Source organism: Polyodon spathula, chromosome 21 (genome assembly GCF_017654505.1).
Source record: "Polyodon spathula isolate WHYD16114869_AA chromosome 21, ASM1765450v1, whole genome shotgun sequence".
Lineage (NCBI taxonomy): Eukaryota > Metazoa > Chordata > Actinopteri > Acipenseriformes > Polyodontidae > Polyodon > Polyodon spathula.
This window is the reverse complement of record NC_054554.1, coordinates 18,832,352-18,856,053: the sequence shown is the minus strand read 5'-3', so window position 1 is coordinate 18,856,053 and position 23,702 is coordinate 18,832,352. Positions and strand designations below refer to the sequence as shown.

Sequence of the window (23,702 nt, the reverse complement as noted above, 5' to 3'; positions counted from 1 at the left end):
TAGCGGGCCTCTACAGCAGTACCACAAAGCCTCGCCAATCAATCAACTCACTGAACGTCCCCCGAGCAAACAACGCATACAGCTCCCAATCGCCACCCTGCACGGCTAGCAGACACTAATCCGTGCCTCTCGGCGAATGAAAACGCAAACCTTTCTCATTTGTATCCAATTCTAACATTCAGTGAACACAACAAGACAAATGCTATCCAATCAAATCCCAAATCACCCCTCGTGGTTTTGGTGGAGGCTCAGTAATGATTTGACAAATATGGAAATTCGAATGCTCTCTATCCAATACCATTACACCCAAACATAAATGTTGTCCAACCAGGTTTGGTATTTCCCCAAATATTACATCACTTCAGTACGCTCGGATCTCCGTGGACTGCCAATAGGATCGCCTGAATCGAATATAGAGACCGTTGATATTTTTCTTGGCAGCCAATCAGTGGGATCGGCCAGCTGTGTTATTGGAGGTGACGCATGAAAATATTTTTGTTTCTGCTAGTAGACAGGACCGCATTTAAGTAGACTCAAGGGTGTAGTCGTAAGCTTATTTGTTTGTTTATTTATTGGTATTTTTTGTTTGTTACACACAGAAGATCAGTTGCAGCTGCGTCTTTGTTTTATTCCAGCAATTTAAAAACCTATAGCCATGTCGGTGAATATGGACGAGCTCCGGCACCAAGTGATGATAAACCAGTTCGTTTTGACTGCTGGCTGTGCGGCGGACCAAGCGAAACAGCTACTGCAAGCAGCGCACTGGCAGTTTGAGGTGTGTGAGTGGGGGACGGGGGTCGGGGGTACAGATGTGAGGTATATACTGGTATTCGTGTTGGCAAATGTCTGATATGAGAAGTTGTTTATAATAATAATAATTTGAGCCGAGGTGTTGGAGTGGGCCAGGGTTAGGTTGTATTCCTACAGTTGAACGACATTGTTCCTTGTTTACAGTAGCTACAATTCCCTACACAGAGAGATGCAGTTCACATTTTTTGAAGGTTAAGCAATCATACGCTTTCACTTTTCGAATTCTTGAATTTAGACGAAAACAGAAAATAAACAATAAAAGATAAATAAATAAAAAAAAACATAATGCAGGTCTCCCACAAGTAAAAATAAAAAAATACATATATACTATGTGTGTAGTATCTTACAGTGTGTGTGTATCTTACAGTGTGTGTGTGTATATATATATATATATGGAGTACCTATATGGATGTGGCCTAAAGTTTATCGAGATAAATTATATATTAGTGCCTATAGTCTACACCCCCTTTCAAATTTGTTGCCTTATAGCCTGGAGTTAAAATGTATTAAAATACTTTTTTTTTTTTTTTTCCATTTATCTACACATCCTAACCCACAACTTCCAAGTGAAAAAAATATTCTAGAAATTTGTTGAAAATTAATTAAAAATAAAAACTGAAATAGCTTGGTTGGATAAGTGTCCACCACTTGTAATATCAATCCTAAATTAGCTCAGATGTAACCAATCGCCTTCAAAATCACAGACCAAGTTAAATGGCCTCCACCTGTGTTAAATTGTAGTGAGTCACATGATTTCAGGATAAATTCAGCAGTTCCTGTAGGTTCCCTCTGCTGGGTAGTGCATTTCAAAGACTCAACCATGAGCACCAAGGGACTTTCAAAAGAACTCTGGGACAAAGTTGATGAAAGGCACAGGTCGGGAGATGGGTATAAAAAAATATCAGAGGCCTTGAATATCCCTTCAAGTACAGTCAAGATGATTATTAAGAAGTGGAAGGTGTATGGCACCACCAAGACCCTGCCTAGATCGGACCCTCCCTCCAAACTGGATGACCGAACAAGAAAGAGACTGATCAGAGAGGCTACCAAGAGGACAAGGCAATTTTGCAAGAGCTACAGGCGTTTATGGCCAAGACTGGTCAAAGTGTGCATGTGACAACAATATCCCAAGCACTCCACAAATCTGGCCTGTATGGTAGGGTGGCAAGAAGGAAGCCATCACTCAAGAAAGGCCACCTTGATTCCCGTTTGAAGTATGCAAAAAAACACTCTGGAGATTCTGTAGCCATATGGCAAAAAGTTTTGTGGTCTGACGAAACTGAAATGGAACTTTTTGGCCTAAATGCAAAACGTTATGTTTGGCTCAAACCCAACACAGCGCATCACCCAAAGAGCACCATCCCTACTGTGAAGCATGGTGGTGGCAGCATCATGTTATCGGGATGTTTCTCATCGACAGGGACTGGGGCACTTGTCAGGATAGAAGGGTAAATGAATGGAGCCAAGTACAGAGAAGTCCTTGAGGAAAACCTGCTGCCCTCTCCAAGAAATCTGAAACTGGGATGGAAGTTCACCTTTCAGCATGACGACGACCTAAAGCACACAGCCAATGTTACACTGGAGTGGTTAAGGAACAAAAAGGTAAATGTCCTTGAGTGGCCCAGTCAGAGCCCCGACCTAAATCCAATCGAAAATGTGTGGTGTGATTTGAAGATTGCTGTCCATCAACGCTCCCAAAGGAACTTGACAGAGCTTGAACAGTTTTGTAAAGAAGAATGATCAAATATTGCCAAATCTAGGTGTGCAAAGTTGGTAGAGACCTATCCCAACTGACTCACAGCTGTAATTGCTGCCAAAGGTGCTTCCACCAAGTATTAACTCAAGGGGGTGTAGACTTTCTGTAGGCACTTTGTGTATATAAGGAAAACACTGCTGTGTATCTGCAAAATCAAAAAGAAAAAGGTAATGTTAGGTACACAAAAATGTGGAATTTTATACCAGGTTGCGAACCACCACCACAAATGAACAAAAAGGAAACACAAGAAATATGACCGAGAAAAGAGGCAGTGCACTTTTCAAGTAACCTGGCTTTCACAATTTCACAAGTCTAGGACTTCAGAAAATAAGATGTACTGCAAGGTTTGTGTCCAGTATGACAAAAGCCAGAGTGGCACATCTGTAACTGAGTCATCTACCTTTAAAATACTTGATTTTTAAAGAGCATGAAAAATCAAGTAATTATTATAACCATGTGAAACTGATGAAGGCAAAGATGGCCAAACAAGGCACATTTAAATGCATGAAACTGAAACACTGACACAACAAAATGTGAAAAAAGTTCAAGGGGATGTAGTAGACTTTCTATAGGCACACTATATATATATATATATATATATATATATATATATATATACACACACACACACACACACACACACACACACACACACACACACACACACACACACACACAAACAAATACATACAGTACTGTTCAAAAGTTTGGAAACAGCAAATTGCTTTACAGCAAGACTAGGGGTGGTGATTGTATACGCAGGCCCCTTACTTACTAAATACCCTACATATGATCCACAGTGCAGAATGTTTTCAAAAATGTAAAATGAGCTTGAAAAGATGTGAAACCAGCAGGAATGCCAGAGTCTCTGTGGCTGTGTTTTTGTAGCTTGTAGACAGACACTCCAAAATAGCTTCCTCTGAGAGGCTCAATTCTACACATTCCAGCACGTTCAGAGTTGTAGTATGGCTTCTATGCCCTGTGCTGTTTGGACTTGGGTTTTCTGTTTGTGCAAATGTACACTCCCTAAAGTGAATGTCTGCACAAGTAGAACTGGTAGGTTTGCTTTTGTCATCTTTATTTATTTTGAATGGGTTTAAACAAGCTTTGTATTTCGCTGGCACTCCCTACCATCATCTCTCCCTCTCCCTGTAAAGGAGATAATATCACTTTTTCTAGTGATGCAGGTATTTGAGCATTAAAATGAATAATGAATGAAAGTGTGTCTTATTAATACAGACCATTTTGAACAGTGAAGACATGCTGGCAATATACAGTGAAGTTGCATGGGTGGACCACTTTTTGGGTCCATTATTATCTTTTGCTCTTTTAAAAAAGAAAATGTTGTATTGTGCATCTAACTGTAACCCTGTTATAATGACCCAGATGCACAAACCATAACAGAGGATGTCGAGTTGCTCCCCAGCTCCTACTGTGTGGGTATTTTGGTGTTGTGTTTGTCATTATTTCACTGTCTCTGAACCTAATAGAGAGGCCTTTGGTGTTACCTACTGAACATGGAATGCATGGTCCTATATTTGGAACTCTGCAAGAAAGAAAACCTCCACAAACCATTCAGATTCTCTGACTGGAATGCTGTGGGCTTCTCTGATCTCATGGAAGAAGGGGCTGTGTCAGAGTGTTTGTTATTGCAGCAAAGTATGGTGTATTTACAAAGGATCCAGAATAATAGGATAATAGGATGTGGGGTTTACAACACAGCACATTTATCTGGTGTGTGGGATGAGTTCCCCTGTATCTTTTTCAGCATTATCCTGCTTACTTTGTGATTTTTGTACACATATCCTTCGTCATAAGTTGGTTTGGACCTATTAAAACCTATTGGACCTATTTTAAAAAGCAAAATGAGATGCTAAAGCAGGTTCATGTATGGTAGGTGCTGTCTCTCATTTCTGTCAATTTTTATATTCTGTGACTATAATAATTATTGATTAACAAAAAAAACGATTTTAGTTTGGGTTCGGGTGGTATACAAACCAGTGAATAATAAACTAACCAATAATTCTATTCGCAAAGCCACCCAGAAGCATATAGCCAATCTGCAGATTTCACCATACAGTTTGCTGTGTGAAAATGTTGAATACTGCTAGACACAGAAGACAAAATTGAAGACAGTTTTAGTAGCAAGCAGCTGCATCAGTTGAATAACCAAGGACATATGGATGTATAAAAAAATAAAACACAAAAAAAAAAAAAAAAACTAGTGCAGTATCAAGGGAATTATCCTCCTGCTAATCTTTCATTGAGAAACGTAGCAATAGGTTGAATGTTCTGTGCCTCCAGGGATGCAGCATAGTTGTAATTACTGGCTCTTCTTGCTGATGTTGATCCGGTATCCAGGCACTCATGTCAACTGTATTGACATGAGTGTCTTATTATGCCAGTTTGGAAGGAAGATGTGCCTTGTGTTTCCTGTCTCCTGTGACAGATGAGACTAGACCAACCAAAACAGAAGGAAATCTGTTGCACTTGGAGAAAGCTTCTTAAAATGGGTGTGAGCGACAGCTGTATGCAATGGATTTCTCTCGGCACGCCTTCGCTGATTGGCTCTCACAGTTTCCCATTGGCTGGTTAATATGCCCATATCTATTTGTTTCTGGTTCATGCTGTACACAAACATTAACAGTGGGTAGTGAGATAAAATGACACGGTAAAATGTATTTCCTGGTTGTTGTGCTCAACAGGAGAGCTGGCTGGTCTAAAATGGAATTTCACTCTATGTATCAAGTAATTATATATCCACATGAGGAGAACTTGCTGATATGTTTTTGTTAATCTGCCTGTCCTTCAATTGCAAATTTCTCTTAAACCGTTTTAGATCCGAACTTCATATTTTCAGTGTTATAGAAACTCCACAGTGGAAATCTATTGACACTCTGTGACCTAAGATGGCTGCCATATTGAGGACTTAATGCTTTGAAATTTTAACTTTGTGTTTTGTACATTCATTGATTTTGCTGATCAAATTTTGATCGTTCCAGGGGAAACATTGCAATGTTCTATTAATGATGCAGAACACACACAGATCTCTCAATGTGCAGGTGGTGTCCAGTAAAACATTGTTTGTCACATAATTTTACCTACTGGGCTTATCGGTGACACAGATCTTTTTTTAATTTCTGTTTTACTTCTTGTTTACATGCCATTCCCCTTATTTTATGCCCTTGGGAATGCTTTGTTTTGTTTTGTTTGTAGAAACTTACCATTTCTAGTTGTAATGCTGTTAAGAAAAATATATAGCAGGGAAAAGGTCAAGCAGGTGATCCACACAAAAAAACTTGAGAGAATTTGAACTGGAATGTAAAAGTATATATTTGAAAATCAGAAAAATTAGGCGGGATAAATAAAACTCCAGGGGAGGTCAGATAAGAAACGACATTAGAAAAAGAAACCGTAGCAAGTTAGTATTTGTGCTGTCAATCAGAACTCAAATTCACAAATTGCAGCTGACGGATTGTTTATCCAGAGGCAGGACGCAGCATGTGCTCTGGCAATAGGTCAGTGTTAGTCAAGTGAAGTGCACTGTTGGGAAATGTGATCCCAAATGTGTAATTTCATGAGACTAAACAGAACAACCTGATTTGGCAAAACCGTTCCATCTTCCTGCTGTGGAACATGTTGTTCGGTCGAAAAGCCCGGTCTGCACACGGTGAAACACTATGGCCAAAAGTTTTTCATGTCCTACTTTTTTGTCTTTGTTGGACTGAGACAATTAAAAAAATTAAGTAAAAAAAGTCATGTAGATGTTAATCAAAGAAACTACATAACGATTGGCTCTGTATTGAAAACCATTGGTATATCAGTGTGCTTTACCGAAGCGAATTTCTTACCATTTTGTCGGAAAGTCGAAGTGATACACAAACATAGCCCTTAAAATCAGGACATTCGGTGGCACACATTCCCCATAAATCCGTCGGTGCAATCAGGCAATTAAGGATTTAATCTGTAAAAAGGAAATGTATTAAAGACGGAGTAACGGGCAGATGATGTTCCTACCAAGGAGAAACAGATGAGAACCGATCGCATGCTATCTAGAAATACGAGGTAACAAACAGTTTTAAAGGATAATTTATGTCGGGTTTTACTAATGACAGAAACCCACAGAAAAGCAGCAGTTTTTTTGCATGCGTCAGGCTCTGGGGAAACCATTTATCTAAAAAGCAAGTGGTACACTTGTCTTCAAACCATTAATCCTGTATAAGTACTTTTTTAATTTATGAAGAGTTTTATTCTGTTCCAGATACTATATCTTAGGTATAATAAGAGGCATGCATGTTGATGCACCGTATTGTTTAAAATAATATATATGAGACTATGTAACCCATTTATTGCAGGTTACTGTATTATATCAAATGTGTTTGTTATTGTTTATTTATTTGGATGACGTTTTTATGCAAAGAATTTCTTTTTTTTTTTTTTTCACATATACATTCTGGTACCCACTTATACAGTTGGATTTACTGGAGCAATCTGTAGTTATGCTCCAGTAGTTAAACTGATGAGTAGTCAATAAAATTACTGTTCAGATACAACTCTGGATTGCATTGGGTTTATGTCACACATGCATGGCTTACATACATGTTACATGTCTTGGCAGATTATGATCCAATAACATACATAATGTGGCTCAGTACTTATCTCTATCTTGTCAGCATGTACTATTATATGTCCATGTATTGTAGTAGGAAATAGGAATATTTTGAGATAGTTAAAGTTGCTGGCCAGTAAAAGCCATTATAATTAGTTAGAATCCAAGCTATTTCCAGCTGTTTTTTTTTTTTACTGTTAGATTTGTGCCTATAACTCTTTAACTGTAAAGGTTACTGGTACGTGTCATACATGAAATAAATGTGCACACACTAGGCTTTCATTAAAGAACGTCTGACGTTTTGTTTTTGCAGTGCTGCGGGCTCGTGGTGCAAAGGCCGAACTCGATCCTCCTCATTTATTACATTAATATTAGTGGCAATGCCAGCAACAGTGACAGCATTGCTCATAAATACAACACCAGCGGACAAATCCATATTTACAATTACAATTTGCACTTCATGTGGAGAACGCTAGGCTGCTGTGCTTTTAGGGCAGACCCGATCTGTTGGAAAACTTTCATAGGGGAAAAAAGTTTCCTTAAGTTACTAAATCTTTTGAGTATCACTTCGAACTGCCTAATGACCAGTGAGGGGATAACAAGCCACACAGTCGGTGTATTTATTTTTCTTAAAAATATTTCCCAACATAAAACCAGTGTCACCTTACAATAATTGATTTTGAGTTTAAGTGTTTTAAAATAAAATATCGAACAGAACGAAATTTCAGTATACCATTTGTAATTCAGTAATATGAGAGAATTGGTCAGGGGTCTGAATACTTTTGCAAGGCACTGTGTGTGTGTGTGTGTGTGTATGTATATGTATATATATATATATATATATATATATATATAACACTTGTTTATTACATATCTCCCATTGGTCTTATAGAGGAACCGATTGTGTTTCAGAAAATACCCAGGTGTTTATTTAGCAACTGTTTCTGTTGGGTAAATTAGGCAATAAAGACAACGCACCTCACTGTATGCTTTACCCATTCTCTAATATTCACAATGGTAAAATGTGCCGTGGAGGCTTGTCTTTATTGCCCAATTTACCCCCCTGGCACAGCCTGCTCACAAAATATCTGGATATATTATGAAATCTAGTGTTTATATACAGTGTTATATTATTATTGCAGGCACCTTCACGGGGGTACACTAACATGTCACCGGTGCTCATTGTATTCTGCCAGGGCACTGTAGATATGTTGTGAGTAATTCCAAGTGCATACAGTTATTAATTCAGGACGTCCAACACTTAGAAGAAATAGCTGTACTCAGTGATAGATATACTAGAAGCTATCCATAATGGTGACGACTTTGAGTCAGATGGTGAGAATGATAGCGACTATAGCGATAAGGACCGTTTACCAAAAAAAAAAAAAAAAAGTTTTTGACCGATTCAGATTTTGCTGCTGATGTATTTATTTTCCAAAGGTTGTCTTTGGTGGGGGGGTGGTGTCCACTTCTTCACAGTCTTGCACCAAGGCCCAGTAAATCCTAGCGCCGGTGTACTGACAATCTGAGCTACCTACATAAAGCACACATGCTCACACAAAATTCGCATGTGCCATGACTTTTTTTTTTTTTACTTTACTTCACCCCCCGCCCCCCATAGCTTATAACTAGGCTTGCTACTTTTCAATATTAATCGGTGAATCTCGTTAAACGTCGAATTCCCAAAAAATATGACTGAAATAAATTTATATAGACGATAAACGTCTGTAAAAGCACTCGCTATTTTTTATTTTCTTACCAAAAATAATCATTTACAAATCCTCTCTAGTTTGTGTAGCTTTTATACTTGCTGTGTGTCCCGTCTCTGTTTCGCTCTGAATCCTGGGGGGGGTCGCTGTCAGTCATCTCAGTGGTCCGTTAGTACTGTAGTTTTGCCCTGTTCTGACAGATCTGGCTGACTGAAGCACTGCTAGAATGCTTTCATTTGCCAGCTACAGCTCCTGTCATTCAAAGCACCTACTTTGGAATTAGCAGATTGAGGTGTATGTAAGCTTTTGCTTTAGATATACAGTGACAGTTACTAGTTTGATTTAAAAATGGGGCACAAGAGAAAAACACTTAATGAATATTGTGCACAATACCCCGATCGCGACAGGACGAAGAAGGCCCGTCTGCCTTGCTTTTCCAGTGACTCTAAGTCAGGCTGTGCTGAAGCAGGAGAGGGGGAGCTCAGACTCCATAAGTGCAAGGTAGTTCTGTTCAACTATCAAATCGTTTTTTCTGTGGATATTATTTTTACTGGTGAATTTATGCTGAATTTATGGTCTGTGTAATACACTTTTATATGCTGCGTTTACTAAGGTTTATTTGAGAGAATGTTTTAATATAGTTCAGCTGTGACCAAATGTTATTTCAATTAGAATGTTGGTAACCACTGTTTTGTTACTTGTTGAATATGATAAAGGAGATTCGCTAAATGAGATGTTTTATCAATGGCATAAAAAGTCTGTTTTTTCTTAAAGCTTAAAAGTCAATTTCACCCATTCTCTGCTTGAATTGAAAAATAAAGATCGAAAAAAAACTGTCTAAAATAGACTTCAATATTGTAGATTTGGGAAAAAATAAATAAAATTGAATAGTAGCAAGCCTACTTAGAACTTTGTAAAGAAACTCAGTGCTTCGCTACCTCTCGCACTGTGATTTGATTTGCATTTTAATGTGGCCGAGGGCAATTTAGAAATTGTTCTGAAGACATTCCACACAATCACTAAAGGAGTTATAACTAAGCTTATAAAATAAATTTCTTTGTCTTGTATTAGCTCTGAGCAACATTATCACTGCCCTCTCTTTTCTTGTGCTGAAGATCTTGTTTCCTTGCTATGCTTTAATTTGGGAGCGCCAGTGGTCTAGCTGCAATCAGACTATGCAGTCCACAGCAGAGCAGTTTATCTATTGCACAGAATTTAACATTTACATCCTGACATAACATTAAAAAAAACAAGTGGCCCCAAAGATTATCAACACAAAGTAAGAGGCGGCCAGTATTGATATACATGCCAGTGGCGGAGGAAAAGGAAGACAGGACGTTATTGTGGGTCCCCCTCCCCAAATGTTAATTAATTCTTCTTTATAAACATCAAACACACCAAATCAAGTGTTCAGTACTGAACTGTATTTAATTCAGAATGTTAGCATGTACGGAACAGTACGGAATAATTCTACTAGCCTACTTTATTTTATTTTGCGTACATCTTTACATCCAGCACTACACTATTTTTTAATCATAAACAAACAGGTTTAATCACTAAACCTACCATGATTCTCCAATTCTGCGATCACAGAAACAATTACAGAATTCACAATTCTGCACAGACATTTGCAGAAATTGACTCGCATAGGAAACCGTTTTTTTATTATCATTATTTTTAAATCAGAAATAGTCATGTTGATTTGCTGTAGTTTATTTTGGTGTCTGCAGCAGCACCCAACAGCTTCCGTCTAAACTACAGGATGACTCGTGCACACAGAATATAACTGCAAATGACTGTGCTTAATAGTACCGCAAAACCTTTCGCCCCTCATACCAGCCTCCGGGGGGAAAAATGTTAGGATAATTAAGGCAATAGCGACACCTGTTGAAATGAAGGAGGATAGAATTTGAATTCCTGGCACCTCACACCTACGCCTACAGTGATACAAACGTGTAACCTCTGCATCATTGTTAAAAAATAAATAAATAAATCTAAGCTTTCGAACCCGTGCGTGGGCCCAAGTGCAGTTGCACCTGCTATTGCTCTGCCACTGGTACATGCAGCTCATGCTGCGAGAGGTAGGGACTACATGTTAAAGCATGTATACTGCAGACTATTTGAAATGCCGCCTGGTGTGTCAACTCTAACTAAACCAAGCTGAGCTGCGACTGCAGTCAAATAAAATGAAGTTAAAAGCAGCAAGTGCTGATCTTGCAGACATTTGCATTTACGTTTTATATTCTCAATTTCTTTGAAGCAGCCTGCCCTATTACTTCCAAGAGTGGGCATTATCTGCAAGACTTCCTCAAAACTATCAAATTCTAAAACATGATCAAGCTGCCAAAAATGTTCATCTCATTTCACCAGTACGGTATAGTCCACTGAGAGGAGAACAGACCTGTGCTGTTATCAGGAAGGGTTATTGAACACTGATTTTTTTTTGGGGGGGGGGGGGGGGGGGGGGGGGGGGGTAAACCATAGAGTAGTATATGAGTGAGTTTCTGATGACAATGAAGGGCATTGTGTTACTTTCTTATTCTAAAACATCTTCTCTCTCTTTCTCTTTTAATCCAGACAGCATTAAGCACTTTCTTCCAGGAAGCCAATGTTCCCAGTCACCACCATCAAATGGTAAGATTGTTTTATTTCTGTCACCTGGTTGGTCTGTACAACACAAGTACAATGGGCATTCCAATCGAGTCTTACTGTCAAGGTGTGTCCAAACAAAGCTGCATCACAATTGAATGAGTAGTTCACACAATTAAAATGGAATACAAATGCAAGTTTGACATGTATCTCAAAACGAATAGATCCCCATCATAGTAATGTGCAGAGGTGGTAACTCCCATTGGATATTATTTTGAGCCATTCCAGATTTTACTGTAAACTAAAATGATTCACAGTTGAGATTTCGCACTCCTTACAGTGGTCTGCTGTACCATGACTTGAGATCCACGTCTCCCATTGTTCTGCAACTTGGTAAGGATACTCCTTACTAGATCAAAGGTCATGACTGTGCAATAAGCAAACAAAATAGAAACGTCTGTATATGTCAGCCTTTCACCAGAACCCTAGTGGTTGAGTGTGGTTCTTAGACCAGTGATCTCACGGTTCCCTTTCAGTTCGAATATGGCCACCAAACATTGTTTTATGGGATATACACCTGCCTATTGGTAGGTGTCACTGAGCTCTTTCTATCAAAGCTGCCGATAGGCCCCCTTCCCTCGATGGCCACCTCGGTCCCGTCTACCGATGGTATATAATTGTCACGCAGGGAAGGATCTGTCTCTTTCACTCCTCAAGTTGGTACGGTAAGTCCTTCTGTGTTTCATTGAGCCCTTTTTATTACTTAAGTGCTGTGTTGAGCTTGCTGCTAGTTCCCCTGCACTTCGTGCTGAAAGCTGGATTGCCTCTTTTCACGGAATCAGTAGCTCATAAATCGTAGCCTTTTTTCTTCTACTTTACTGTCTTCAGCACCTGCTCGCTACGCATGTCAGGCTGCTTCTCTTCTGTCTGTCTTTGTAGTCGACTGCTGGTAAGCAGTCTTTTTAAGAGTGAGTGTGTGCACAGCACGGTGCTCGGTGCACACTGTGTGCACAGTATCTGGTGCTGCCCGGTACTTGGTGCATGTGGTGCTCTCGGTACACGGTGCACGCGGTGCATTACTTCCTCTGTAGACACCCCTTACATGCTGTGCGATCCAGCAATGACGGGCAGGGCTGGGTTTCATGCCTGTGAGGCCTGTGGGACTAATATCCCGCAGGAAGAAAGGCATACCCCATGTGTGCTTGGTGCTTAGGCTCCGAACACGCCTATTCAGCCCTACAAGAGTCTTGCAGCATCTGCGCGGCTTTTCATACATTTTCAAAGTGCGTAGACACTGTCTTCGCCCCCTTGCGACTGCGTTTCATCTGCATCCCAAGCGCGACAGACACCATCAGCTGACAGTCTGACAGCTGACCTCTCGCCTGCTTCAAGGGGTCCGAATGGGAGTAGTTTCCAACCGCAGGGTAGTGGCGACGGACATCTCAGGTTGGGGCGCAGTCTGCGAAGGCAGAGCACTCAGCGGGTCCTGGTTGGGCCACTGGACGTCCCTGCACATCAGTGTGCTGGAGCTGCAGGCGGTTTTCCTTGGCCTCCAGTGCTTCCTACCCGTGGTGCGCAACAAGCATGTGTTGATCTGCACGGACAACACATCAGTGGTGGCTTATGTCAAAGACCAAGGTGGCCTTCAGTCCCTGGGCTTGCATCGCCTCGCCTACAGGCTTTTGACTTGGGCCCAAAGGAACCTGCTGTCCCTTTGGGAGACGCATTCCTGGGCGTGGACAATCGGGTGGTGGACCTCCTCTTGAGGGAGGGTCTGCATCCGTCAGAGTGGCAGCTCCACCCTCAGGTGGTGGAGCGCATTTGGGAACAGTTCGGGAAGGCGTAGGTCGACCTCTTCGCCTCGGCGGAGACAGCACATTGCCCTCTTGTACTCCTTCCACCGCTTAGGCAGTACACACGGCGTCGATGCCCTAGCCCACGTATGGCCCAGAGCGCTCCTTTATGCGTTCCAGCCTCTGCCATTTACTCCCGGCATTTCTCAAAGGTCCGGTCAGAGAAGGCATCAGTTCTCCTAGTGGCCCGCAGCTGGCCCAGGAGAATCTGGTTCTCGACTCTGTGCCAGCTATTGTACTGCCCGTCCTGGGAGATCCCTCTTCGCCTGGACCTCCTCAGTCAGGTGAGAGGCACGCTTTGGCACCTGGAGCTTTGGCACCTGGCTCCAGTTATGGGTCTGTCCCCTGAAAGGGACCGCTGGTCAGCCTTAGGGCTGTTGGTCGCGGTTCTTGGTACCTTGCAGAATGGTAGGGCGCATTCCACTAGGTCGCTGTATGCCTATAAGTGGAAATATTTCCAGGATTGGTGCCGTAGTAACGGTCATGACCCAATTTCTTGTCCCATGCCTGTCATCTTGCAGCTTGAGGCTGGTAGATCACCTTCCACACTAAAGGTATACCTAGCGGCTATTTCTTCTTGCCATGCCCCCGTTGACTCACTGTCCCCTGGCGTGCATTTTCTAGCTACTCGGTTTCTCCGAGGCGCTTGGCGGTTGCACCCTTCTAGGAGGGCTACACTCCCTGAATGGAGCCTTGAGGTTGTACTGGAGGCTCTATATAGCCTATATACTCCATTGAGTTGAATTATCTGGTTATGAAGACTGCTTTCCTCTATCGCCTCCGCAAAGCGGGTTAGTGAGCTGCAGGCGCTGTCTGTGCATAGCTCCTGCATGCATATTTGGGATCCAGGTTCTACGGCCTTAAAGTGATAGATCCCTCACTGCCTTCAATGGGTACAATAGGCAGGTGTATCCCATAAACGGTGTTTGGTGGCCATCTTTTCTTTCAGGGAACCAGGTTTACGGTAGGTAAACTAACATTCAGTTCAGTTCCCGCTGTCAATAGGAGCACATTTACAACACCTAGCCAGCTTTTTTTCACCAAGCACAGGCTGGTGATAAAAAGCAAGCACTACCATTAATATAAGATGGAAACAAATATATTTAATAACAGGCTAGGGATGGGAATTTTAAACGTTTAAACATATAAACTCTAAAGAAGTGAATAATATGCTAGACATATAACCGGTCACGTGACATTTCACCGAACGCATTTTTAACATATTCATTTTAATCATTTATCATCATATACAGCAGTCTGTCGTGTATCCGCCTGCTGTTGTGCCACAGTAAGAGTGGGTATTATTAAAAGGAAGGGGTTTGGCAATTGCCTACAAGTAGTTTTTCTAATTGGTGCAACATAAAGAGTGACACTGGGGCAGGTTTTATTCTCTGTCGATCTGGCGCTTCATTGGTGCACTCAGTGTTCACGCTGTAGTTGACGTGGTATGGTTCAGTCCACACGGGGTAAGAAAAGTTTTTTTTTTTTTTTTTTTTGACGTCTTGTCATATATTTTAATAAAATTGCATCTGTAAACAAAGGAACATGGCAAAGCCACGTTTGGAATTATTTTGAGGAACCCGACGAGAAAACCGTGGTATGTAAATAATTTTCCAAACAAAACTGCCATACCACAAAAACACAAGTTCAATGATTCATAATTTGAAATGAAAACATTCAGAATTACTGTGGATGGAGTTACTGAATGTGGTAAAAAGCAGACATCCATAATAAACTGAACGCTCTAGATGGCGGCTGTGAATACGATTAACACAGTTTTAAAGATTTTTTTTTCAATATTAATTCAGAGAACACAAGTTAAATAAATTATATTCAGGCTTTACAGTGTACACTGTTACGCAAATCATTTCTTTTTCTAAAAAAAAAAAAAAAAAAAAAAAAAAAAAAAATGCCCTGATGTCTATGTAATTTGTCAGCAGAAGGGGATATTAAAAATAATGGATTTCCCATTTGTGGCGCTGATCCCTGTGGTGAGTTTACTGAGGGGTTTATTATGTAAAGGGTTTCATGGCTGTTTTTTTTTTTATTATTATTATTGTTCTATGTGTGCAGGTGTTCAAAAGCAAATTTATTTTCCATCCTCTTATAAATACAGTATTTAACAATCCACATTTGCCTCTTTCAATACACAAATCGAATCAAAACATTACAGCACTGTCTTTTGTGTAGCTGCTGAAATTCAAGAAAAATCATTGATTCAGAGTAGGATAAAAAGAGAATGTCATGGCTCTGCAGGGATGGAAATAAGACTCCCATTGCATAGCAGTTTGTTCCATTCCAGGTTTTACTACAAGTTTAATAAAAGTACACAAGCTTGTTACCTGTACACTGTGGCTAGTCAATCTCGCAGTAGAGTCTTATTTCCATTCCTGGCTCTGTGTGGGTGACACATTGATTTGTTTTCGTAGATACCCACATACATGAACCATCATGTAGCCTCTGCGTACTGTAGAGCAGACTCCGCTTACGCTGTACTCTGTGTATTTTGCTTGCATTTGGTGGACATGTTTATGTTCCTCTATAGTTTCCAAGCCTTAGGGGAAATGTATTCCCGTTTGTGTGGAGTTGGAGTCACAAGTGCATGCATGTGCTTGCCTTTTGCAGGCTGTGTACAGCAGGGCATGTTTACCTGCATTATGAGTGCTTTCATGAATGCGTGTTTGCTTGTTTAAATGGAGGCATGGCTTTTACTAGCCTTGTGAGGTTGGAAGCATCTTGTATGTGGTGAGAGGTCAGGTTATTTTTCATGTCTAAAAAGTGGTAACCAGTTTGTGGGCAAGAGCGATTTTTAAAATGTTTTTTATTGTGAAGTGGATCCACCTAATAAGTTTGTGAACCGTTTTCGTTTTTTTGCAGAAATGTAAAGTTTAAGCTGTATTATAACAATGTCAAAAAAAAATGTTAAAGTAACCTAAAGGCCGAAAAATAGGGCAAACCTATCTATTTTGCCGCACTTCAAATATGCATATTTTTCGGAAACACTCTGCTATCATTGATGTGTAACGTATAAGAAGAACTACACAAGCTACTCGCCGTAAACTACCATTGACTTAAGTGTGAGGAGTCTACGCAGTGCTTGCTACATTTTGAGAATTCAGTGGCATGATGGTGTATTGTGTTGCTTATGGGTGCTCTAATAGAAGCAAAGGGGATTTGGGATTATTTTTTTTTGTTTTGCGAAGAAAGGCTTGGACCCATAAAATTAAATAGACCAGCTTCACTCCAAGCAAATACAGCAGGGTATGTTCCGACCACTTTGAACATGACTGCTACTAAAGGCATGCTGGCAATCTGGCTAGAATTGGCTACCACGGAGGATACAATATGTTAAAACAAGATGCCATACCAACAATATTCTGTGCTTTTGATAAACCAATAAGCGGGGTCACATATGACAACTCGTCGGCAAACCAAAAGACCACGAAAGGCTTATGAAAAAAGACAACACCATGAGGTGAGTCTTGCTTTTTCTGTCATAAAATCAAACCTAAAAAATATTTGGTTAATGGTAGTCCATTTTAATTATTTATTTATAATCTTGGAGCCTGTCATTTCTCAAAGCAGAGGTGCAGATTGGTGGTTGTTTTTGATATTTAGATATAGTAAGTTCCTTTATTATCAGTAATACTGTATACAGTAGCTCTCAAAAGTACTCACACCCCTTGGACTTTTCCACATTTTATTGTGTTACAACATGGAATCAAAATGGATTTATGCATAAAAGCAGCATGTTTTTAATCACTCAGGGTTGTGTGTTCGGTGAGTGGAGAAGAGAAAATAATAACGTAAAGTAAATCATAAATTCAGCTCACTGTGTTTGTTTGTGTAGTTCGTTTTTGTTTGTCTCTGTTTTGGCTGCCAGGGCCGTGTCCTGTTTTTTGTACTGTTTTATTTTATAATAATAAACTGCGCAGCAGCGCATCCATTTATCATTTTGATCTTGCAGTACTGTGTGTTTCTTCTGGTCTGACGTCCCCACTACAGCCGTCTTTGTCACAAGTTGCCATACGCCTTTTGGTGGCCTCCCTGACTAGTGCACTTCTCGCTCGGATACTCAGTTTTTGAGGACGGCCTGTTCTAGACAGATTCACAGTTGTGCCATTTTCTCTCCATTTCTTAATAATGGACATTCAATGCCTTGGAAATGTTCTTATATCCTACCCCTGATTGGTGCTTTTGAAGAACCTTATTTCAGGTTTGCTTTGAATGTTCCTTCGTCTTCATGATGTAGTTTTTGTTAGGAAATGTACTAACCAACTGTGGGACCTCCCAGAGACAGTTATATTTATCCTGAAATCATGTGAAATACCTTAATTGCACACAGGTGGACTCCATTCAACTAATTATGTGACTTCTAAAGACAATTGGTTGCACCACAGCTTATTTAGGTGTGTCATAGCAAAAGGGGTGAATATTTATGCAATCAATTATTTTCTGTTTTATATTTGTAATTTAATTTAGAACATTTTGTAGATTTTAATTTTCACCTTAACATTATGGACTTTGTGTTGATCAGTGGCAAATTGATTCCATGTTGTAACACAATAAAATTTGGAAAAGTCCAAGTGGGGTGAATACTTTTAAGAGCCACCGTATGCATTTGTTAAATATGTATGAAGGCAAATTATAGCATAAGCAATATAATACAAATGTTTCTTCCATAACTAACACTCAAAAGTACAAATTTGGAACTAGAAGCAATGTGATTGTTACCACTACATATTGTCCCTGACTTCAGTGTGTATAATTCAAGCTGTTAACTAATTAAGCATACAGGATGTCAGTAAATGCTACAGTAGAAGTCAATCTTGATCTGCACTGTCCAGCTTTAGTGCTGGTGAACCCTTAATAGAGGACTGCATAGCGATTAGAAACCTGAACGCCATCATTTTAGTGTGTTGTGTATCAGGTGTAGTAGTCAGAAGCAGAAAGACATTAACAAAAATGGCACTACATGTTGAAAAATGTAACAGACTTTATTTTCTTATTCTTCACAATAAAACAAGTACATGATCAGATTGCATATTTCCATTGTAAAGTGCTGTCCAGGACTTAACGTGTAAGCAGTAGTGGGACAAAAAGCAATATTTACTGTAGGTCAGCTTTGGTAAAAAGCCCCCTCACCGCATCAAGGTCCTGACCAATGGAGTGGGGTGTTAGTAGTGGGTTTAACAGAACTTTAAAATGCCTTCTCACATAACCTACAAAAAGGACTTTAAACAGGCTGCCTGTCTAAAAATGACATTACCAATTTATAATGACATTTATCAGTAAATCAAATGTACATTTCATACTCTTAACTTTTATAGTATGTAATTCTCTAATGTCATCTTATAGGAATGGAAATCGAATTTGAAATTGAACATTACATGTACTGTCTGAAACATGTCCATGTAGAATGTTAAGTTATGTATTACTTTAGAATTACATCTGCTGTACTTATTATATCATGTTACCCACCTTATTTTGGCACAATTTTACAAATACAGTGAGTCACCTCCCCAGCTAGTTCACAATAACTACATTAAACAATGTGGGTGTTATAACTGACATGTTATACTTCTGATATCTCTGCCCCAGAAATACTCAAGTTAGGCAATTCAGTAGCTCAGAAACTAAGACTACCTTATCAGTTGAAATGAAAGATTAGAAATAATCAAATTTAAGTGCTAAAGCATCTACAGTATTTCTCCAAATCAACAGGTCTCAATACAGAATCAGGGTCTGCTGAAAAAAAAAATCTTGAAAATAAGTATTTTGTGCGCTCATCAAAAATAAACACTGGCGATAATGAGCCCTATTACCAATACCCTATTTTATATATAAATAGCTGTAAATTATGGTAATGTTGCTTGATAGGCATTACCAGATTTTACTGTTAGTACAATATACCAAGCTGGAATGCTTAGTATACAATTTACAAAAAACATATACAGTAAAAAACTAAATAAATCTGTTACACCTATACTTACCCATGTGTAACTCTGCAAATGGAGCACATAACTCTTTCATACTTATGAGGTCACCTGGCCGTAGATCTTCACACTGGCCATGGAACCATTCGCCACACCTCTCGCATTCCACCATCATCTTTAGTGCAATCCTATATGGTCTCCTGCATGTGCAGTAGACCTCCACATCACAGCAATTTACATCTAGGAAGGGGTTCTCTCACAGCTCCTGAAAGGAGTAAGAGATCAGGGATACAGGTCTCAGTACTTGAGAATGATATGTACAACATATTGAACCGTTGGTCAACTGGCTCTTTGTGTGTGTGTGTATATATATATATATATATATATATATATATATAATACACACACATACACACACATACATACATACATACACAGTACTGTGCAAAAGTTTTAGGCAGGTGTGAAAAAAAGCTGTAAAGTGAGAATGCTTTAAAAAATAGACATGTTAATAGTTTATATTTTTCAATTAACAAAATGCAAAGTATGTGAACAGAAGAATAATCTACATCAAATCAATATTTGGTGTGACCACCCTTTGCCTTCAAAACAGCATCAATTCTTCTAGACACAGTTGCACACGAGTTTTTGAAGGAACTCGGCAGGTAGATTGGCCTAAACATCTTGGAGAACTAACATCAGTTCTTCTATGGATTTAAGCAGCCTCAGTTGCTTCTCTCTCCATGTAATCCCAGATAGACTCGATGATGTTGAGATCAGGGCTCTGTGGGGGCCATACCATCACTTCCAGGACTCCTTGTTCTTCTTTACGCTGAAGATAGTTTTTAATGACTTTCACTGTATGTTTGGGGTCGTTGTCATGCTGCAGAATAAATTTGGTATTGCCTGATGGATAAGTATCTGCCTGTACTTCTCAGCATTGAGGAGACCATTAAGTCTGACCAAATCCCCAACTCCATTTGCAGAAATGCAGCCCCAAACTTGCGAGGAATCTCCACCATGCTTCACTGTTACCTGCAGACACTCATTCGTGTACCGCTCTCCAGCCCTTCGGCGAACAAACTGCCTTCTGCTACAGCTAAATATTTCAAATTTTGACTCATCAGTCCTGAGCACCTGCTGCCATTTTTCTGCACCCCAGTTCCTGTGTTTTCGTGCATAGTTGAGTCGCTTGGCCTTGTTTCCACGTCGGAGGTATGGCTTTTTGGCCACAAGTCTTCCATGAAGGCCACTTCTGACCAGACTTCTCTAGACAGTAGATGGGTCTACCAAGATCCCACTGTTTTCTGCCAATTCTGAGCTGATGGCACTGCTGGACATCTTCCAATTGCGAAGGGAAGTAAGCATAATGTGTCTTTCATCTGTGTCTTTCAGTTTCCTTGGCCGACTACTGCATCTACGGTCCTCCACGTTGCCCATTTCTTTGTGCTTTTTCAAAAGAGCTTGGACAGCACATCTGGAAACCCCTGTCTGCCTTGAAATTTCTGCCTGGGAGAGACCTTGCTGATGTAGTATAACTACCTTGTGTCTTGTTGCTGTGCTCAGTCTTGCCATGGTGTATGACTTTTGACAGTAAACTGTCTTCAGCAACCTCACCTTGTTAGCAGAGTTTGGCTGTTCCTCACCCAGTTATTCCTCCTACACAGCTTTTTCCGTTTCAGTTAATGATTGTGTTTCAACCCACATATTGAATTGATGATCATTAGCACCTGTTTGGTATAATTGTTTAATGATACACCTGACTATATGCCTACAAAATCCCTGACTTTGTGCAAGTGTACCTAGAAGAATTGATGCTGTTTTGAAGGCAAAGGGTGGTCACACCAAATATTGATTTGATTTAGATTTTTTTTCTGTTCACTCACTTTACATTTAGTTAATTGATAAATATAATTGTGGCAGGCTGGCAAGTAAATAGAGGCCCAGAGACAGTCTGCAGTTTCAAAAAAATACTAATTATAAATAAACAAAAATAAACGTGCACAAGGGCAAAATAACAGATACTCAAACACAAATAAAGCAAAAACAAAACTCACAAAAATAAAGGTTTCCAGGCTGGGCAATGCCTTCACTGGTTTTAGCAAAATTAAAAAAAAATCACACACAAACACCAACCTGCTTCCTCAGCTCCCTCCTCCTAACTGAGAAGCAGAGGCCTCCTTTTATGTCAGGTGGCTGGGCGCTGATTGATTGTTAATTAACCTAATCATCCCCAGCCACCTGAACATAATATACCCAGGCAGGTAGGGGAATTTAACCCCATCCCTGCCAATTTCTAAAGGGCAGAGCTTTGCTCTGCCACAATAATCTATTAACATGTCTATTTTTGAAAGCATTCTTACTTTACAGCATTTTTTCACACCTGCCTAAAACTTTTGCACAGTACTATAAATATATATATATATATATATATATATATATATATATATATATATATATATATATATATATTATATGTGTGTGTGTGAGTGCAACATTTATTTATTTAAATGTCTATTTATGTCTTCAAAAATACGAGACGGCTCCAATAACTTGTATTTATATTATTTGTCATATATATACCTTTCAAAATGAATGTACCAGCTTTCCTTCTGATACCTCTCTTCTATTCTTTGGTGTTTTTTTCCGGATACTCACCTGTGCTTAGGTAGCGATATACTGCTCTCAAGTGATCCATATCAATTGGCAAATGTACTTTTTTTCTGAGGGATAAAACCCCACAGTATTACAAATTTCTACTGTAAAAAGATCAGTTATTTGATGCAGTTTCATTTATCTGTGTAGACAATTGTATGACAGCGTCAGTGAACTCCAAGTCTCATGACGAGTGGAGCAAAAGCAGTGACACGCATAGCAATAGAACGCTGACATGTAACTTGACGGGGGGGGGGATTTGCCATGAAAGCGTCCGCACAGCACTCTTTCCCAATGTCAGCCTCCCCCACTCCCCACACACACACACAGATTTTAAACATTTAATATTTAATATTATAAACTGACAAAAAAAAGCAGATTTTAGGAAATTTCCTTGAACTATACAATGAGCTGCTGATATTACTAATTTTATTTATTTATTTATTTATTTATTTGGCAGGTGCCTTTATCTAGGACGACACAGGTAACCAGTTATTACAATATTTTAGTGCTTAGACCGTAAGATATTGTAATAACTTGTTACCTGTGTCGTCCTGGATAAAGGCGTCTGCCAAATAAATAAATAGTAATATCAGCAGCTCATTGTATAGTTCAAGGAAATTTCCTAAAATCTGCAACGAGGTGAGTGTTTTCTGCAAAATTCTGAAGCAGTGACTTTTTAAAGAAAAACAGTGTTAATGAGTATAAATAAATAATAAAAAGTAAGTCACAGTTAAATTCATTTTTTAATTAAATCACATTACTAAAATCTGGGTGGGGGAGGACAAACATGCAAATTTTATGGAAGTCAAAGAAGAAGGAAAAAAACACATACAATAAACCAGAGTTCTCTTTTTTTTTAATCTCTTACAGCACTGACTATTGGATGCCATTTTTTGAAATATATATAAAACATAATAATTCTTTAAAAAAAAAAAAAAAAAAAAAAAAAAAAAAAGTTATGGCCAAAACATATGACTATATTTAATCACATTAGTAATAATATTTGCTTAGCAGAATAAGATTGTAGTTGTGCACTGGGATTCAAATTCGCATTGGTACATTTTACTAATTCACTGTTTTACAAATGTGTACTAGGCTTGGAGCATTTTTGTACAAATGTCACAGGGTATTTTTAGAAACGTGTTCACCAAATTTTTTAAACGTGTCAACATCAAGACAGCACATAGAAATTGTTTGGAAGCTGTGACACTTCCATTTTGAGCATTCATGTTACTACACCATGTAGAAAAGGCGTGCCTATTTCTTTCAGGACATTCAACACAGGGAGTAAAAGCAAGGTCCTAATTGTTTTTCTCTGACCTTTGACATAGGAGTAACAGAACAATGTGCCTCACTTGATGTGCTGCTCTTTCTGTAGCTGCTTGTGTGATGTTGGAGAAAACGGCACTGATGTATTGACTTGCATAAGCAGCGTCTACAAAATAAACTGAAAGCTTATTGGGACGAACTAAGAACTTAAAGCCTTACTATCTCCTGTTAAGGTTTAGTTATGTTTAACTGTCTAATATTATAGGGATATTAGGTCTAGGTTGTTACACTAAAATCAAATGAGAAAGCAGCTAGCCTGCCGTTGTAAATATTAATAGATACACTTTTCAAATACAGTTAGCCCCGATTTTTGCAACTTTGTAACTAGGTTTGCTACTATTCCTTTTTAATTGTTTTGATATTGATATTATAATATTAATATTGACGTTTGTTATAGAAAGAATTTACCATTTTTTGATATTTATTTTTTCAATTCAAGCAGAGAATGGGTAA

At 39.3% G+C, this 23,702-nt stretch overlaps 1 protein-coding gene across 2 annotated transcripts in view; it reads left to right on the top strand.

The window, feature by feature from the left end:
• The first annotated feature begins 458 nt into the window (after positions 1 to 458).
• Positions 459 to 23,702, top strand: part of LOC121296482 (UBA-like domain-containing protein 2) — a 39,998-nt gene continuing 16,754 nt past the window's right edge. The window contains exons 1-2 of one of the 2 annotated variants that reach the window (XM_041222098.1): positions 466 to 775; positions 11,462 to 11,518. In XM_041222098.1, the coding sequence (XP_041078032.1) occupies positions 656 to 775; positions 11,462 to 11,518 (177 nt within the window). In that variant the 5' untranslated portion in view covers positions 466 to 655. Of the gene's footprint in view, positions 776 to 11,461; positions 11,519 to 23,702 lie in introns of both variants that reach the window. The other variant, XM_041222099.1, reaches the window with a different exon arrangement.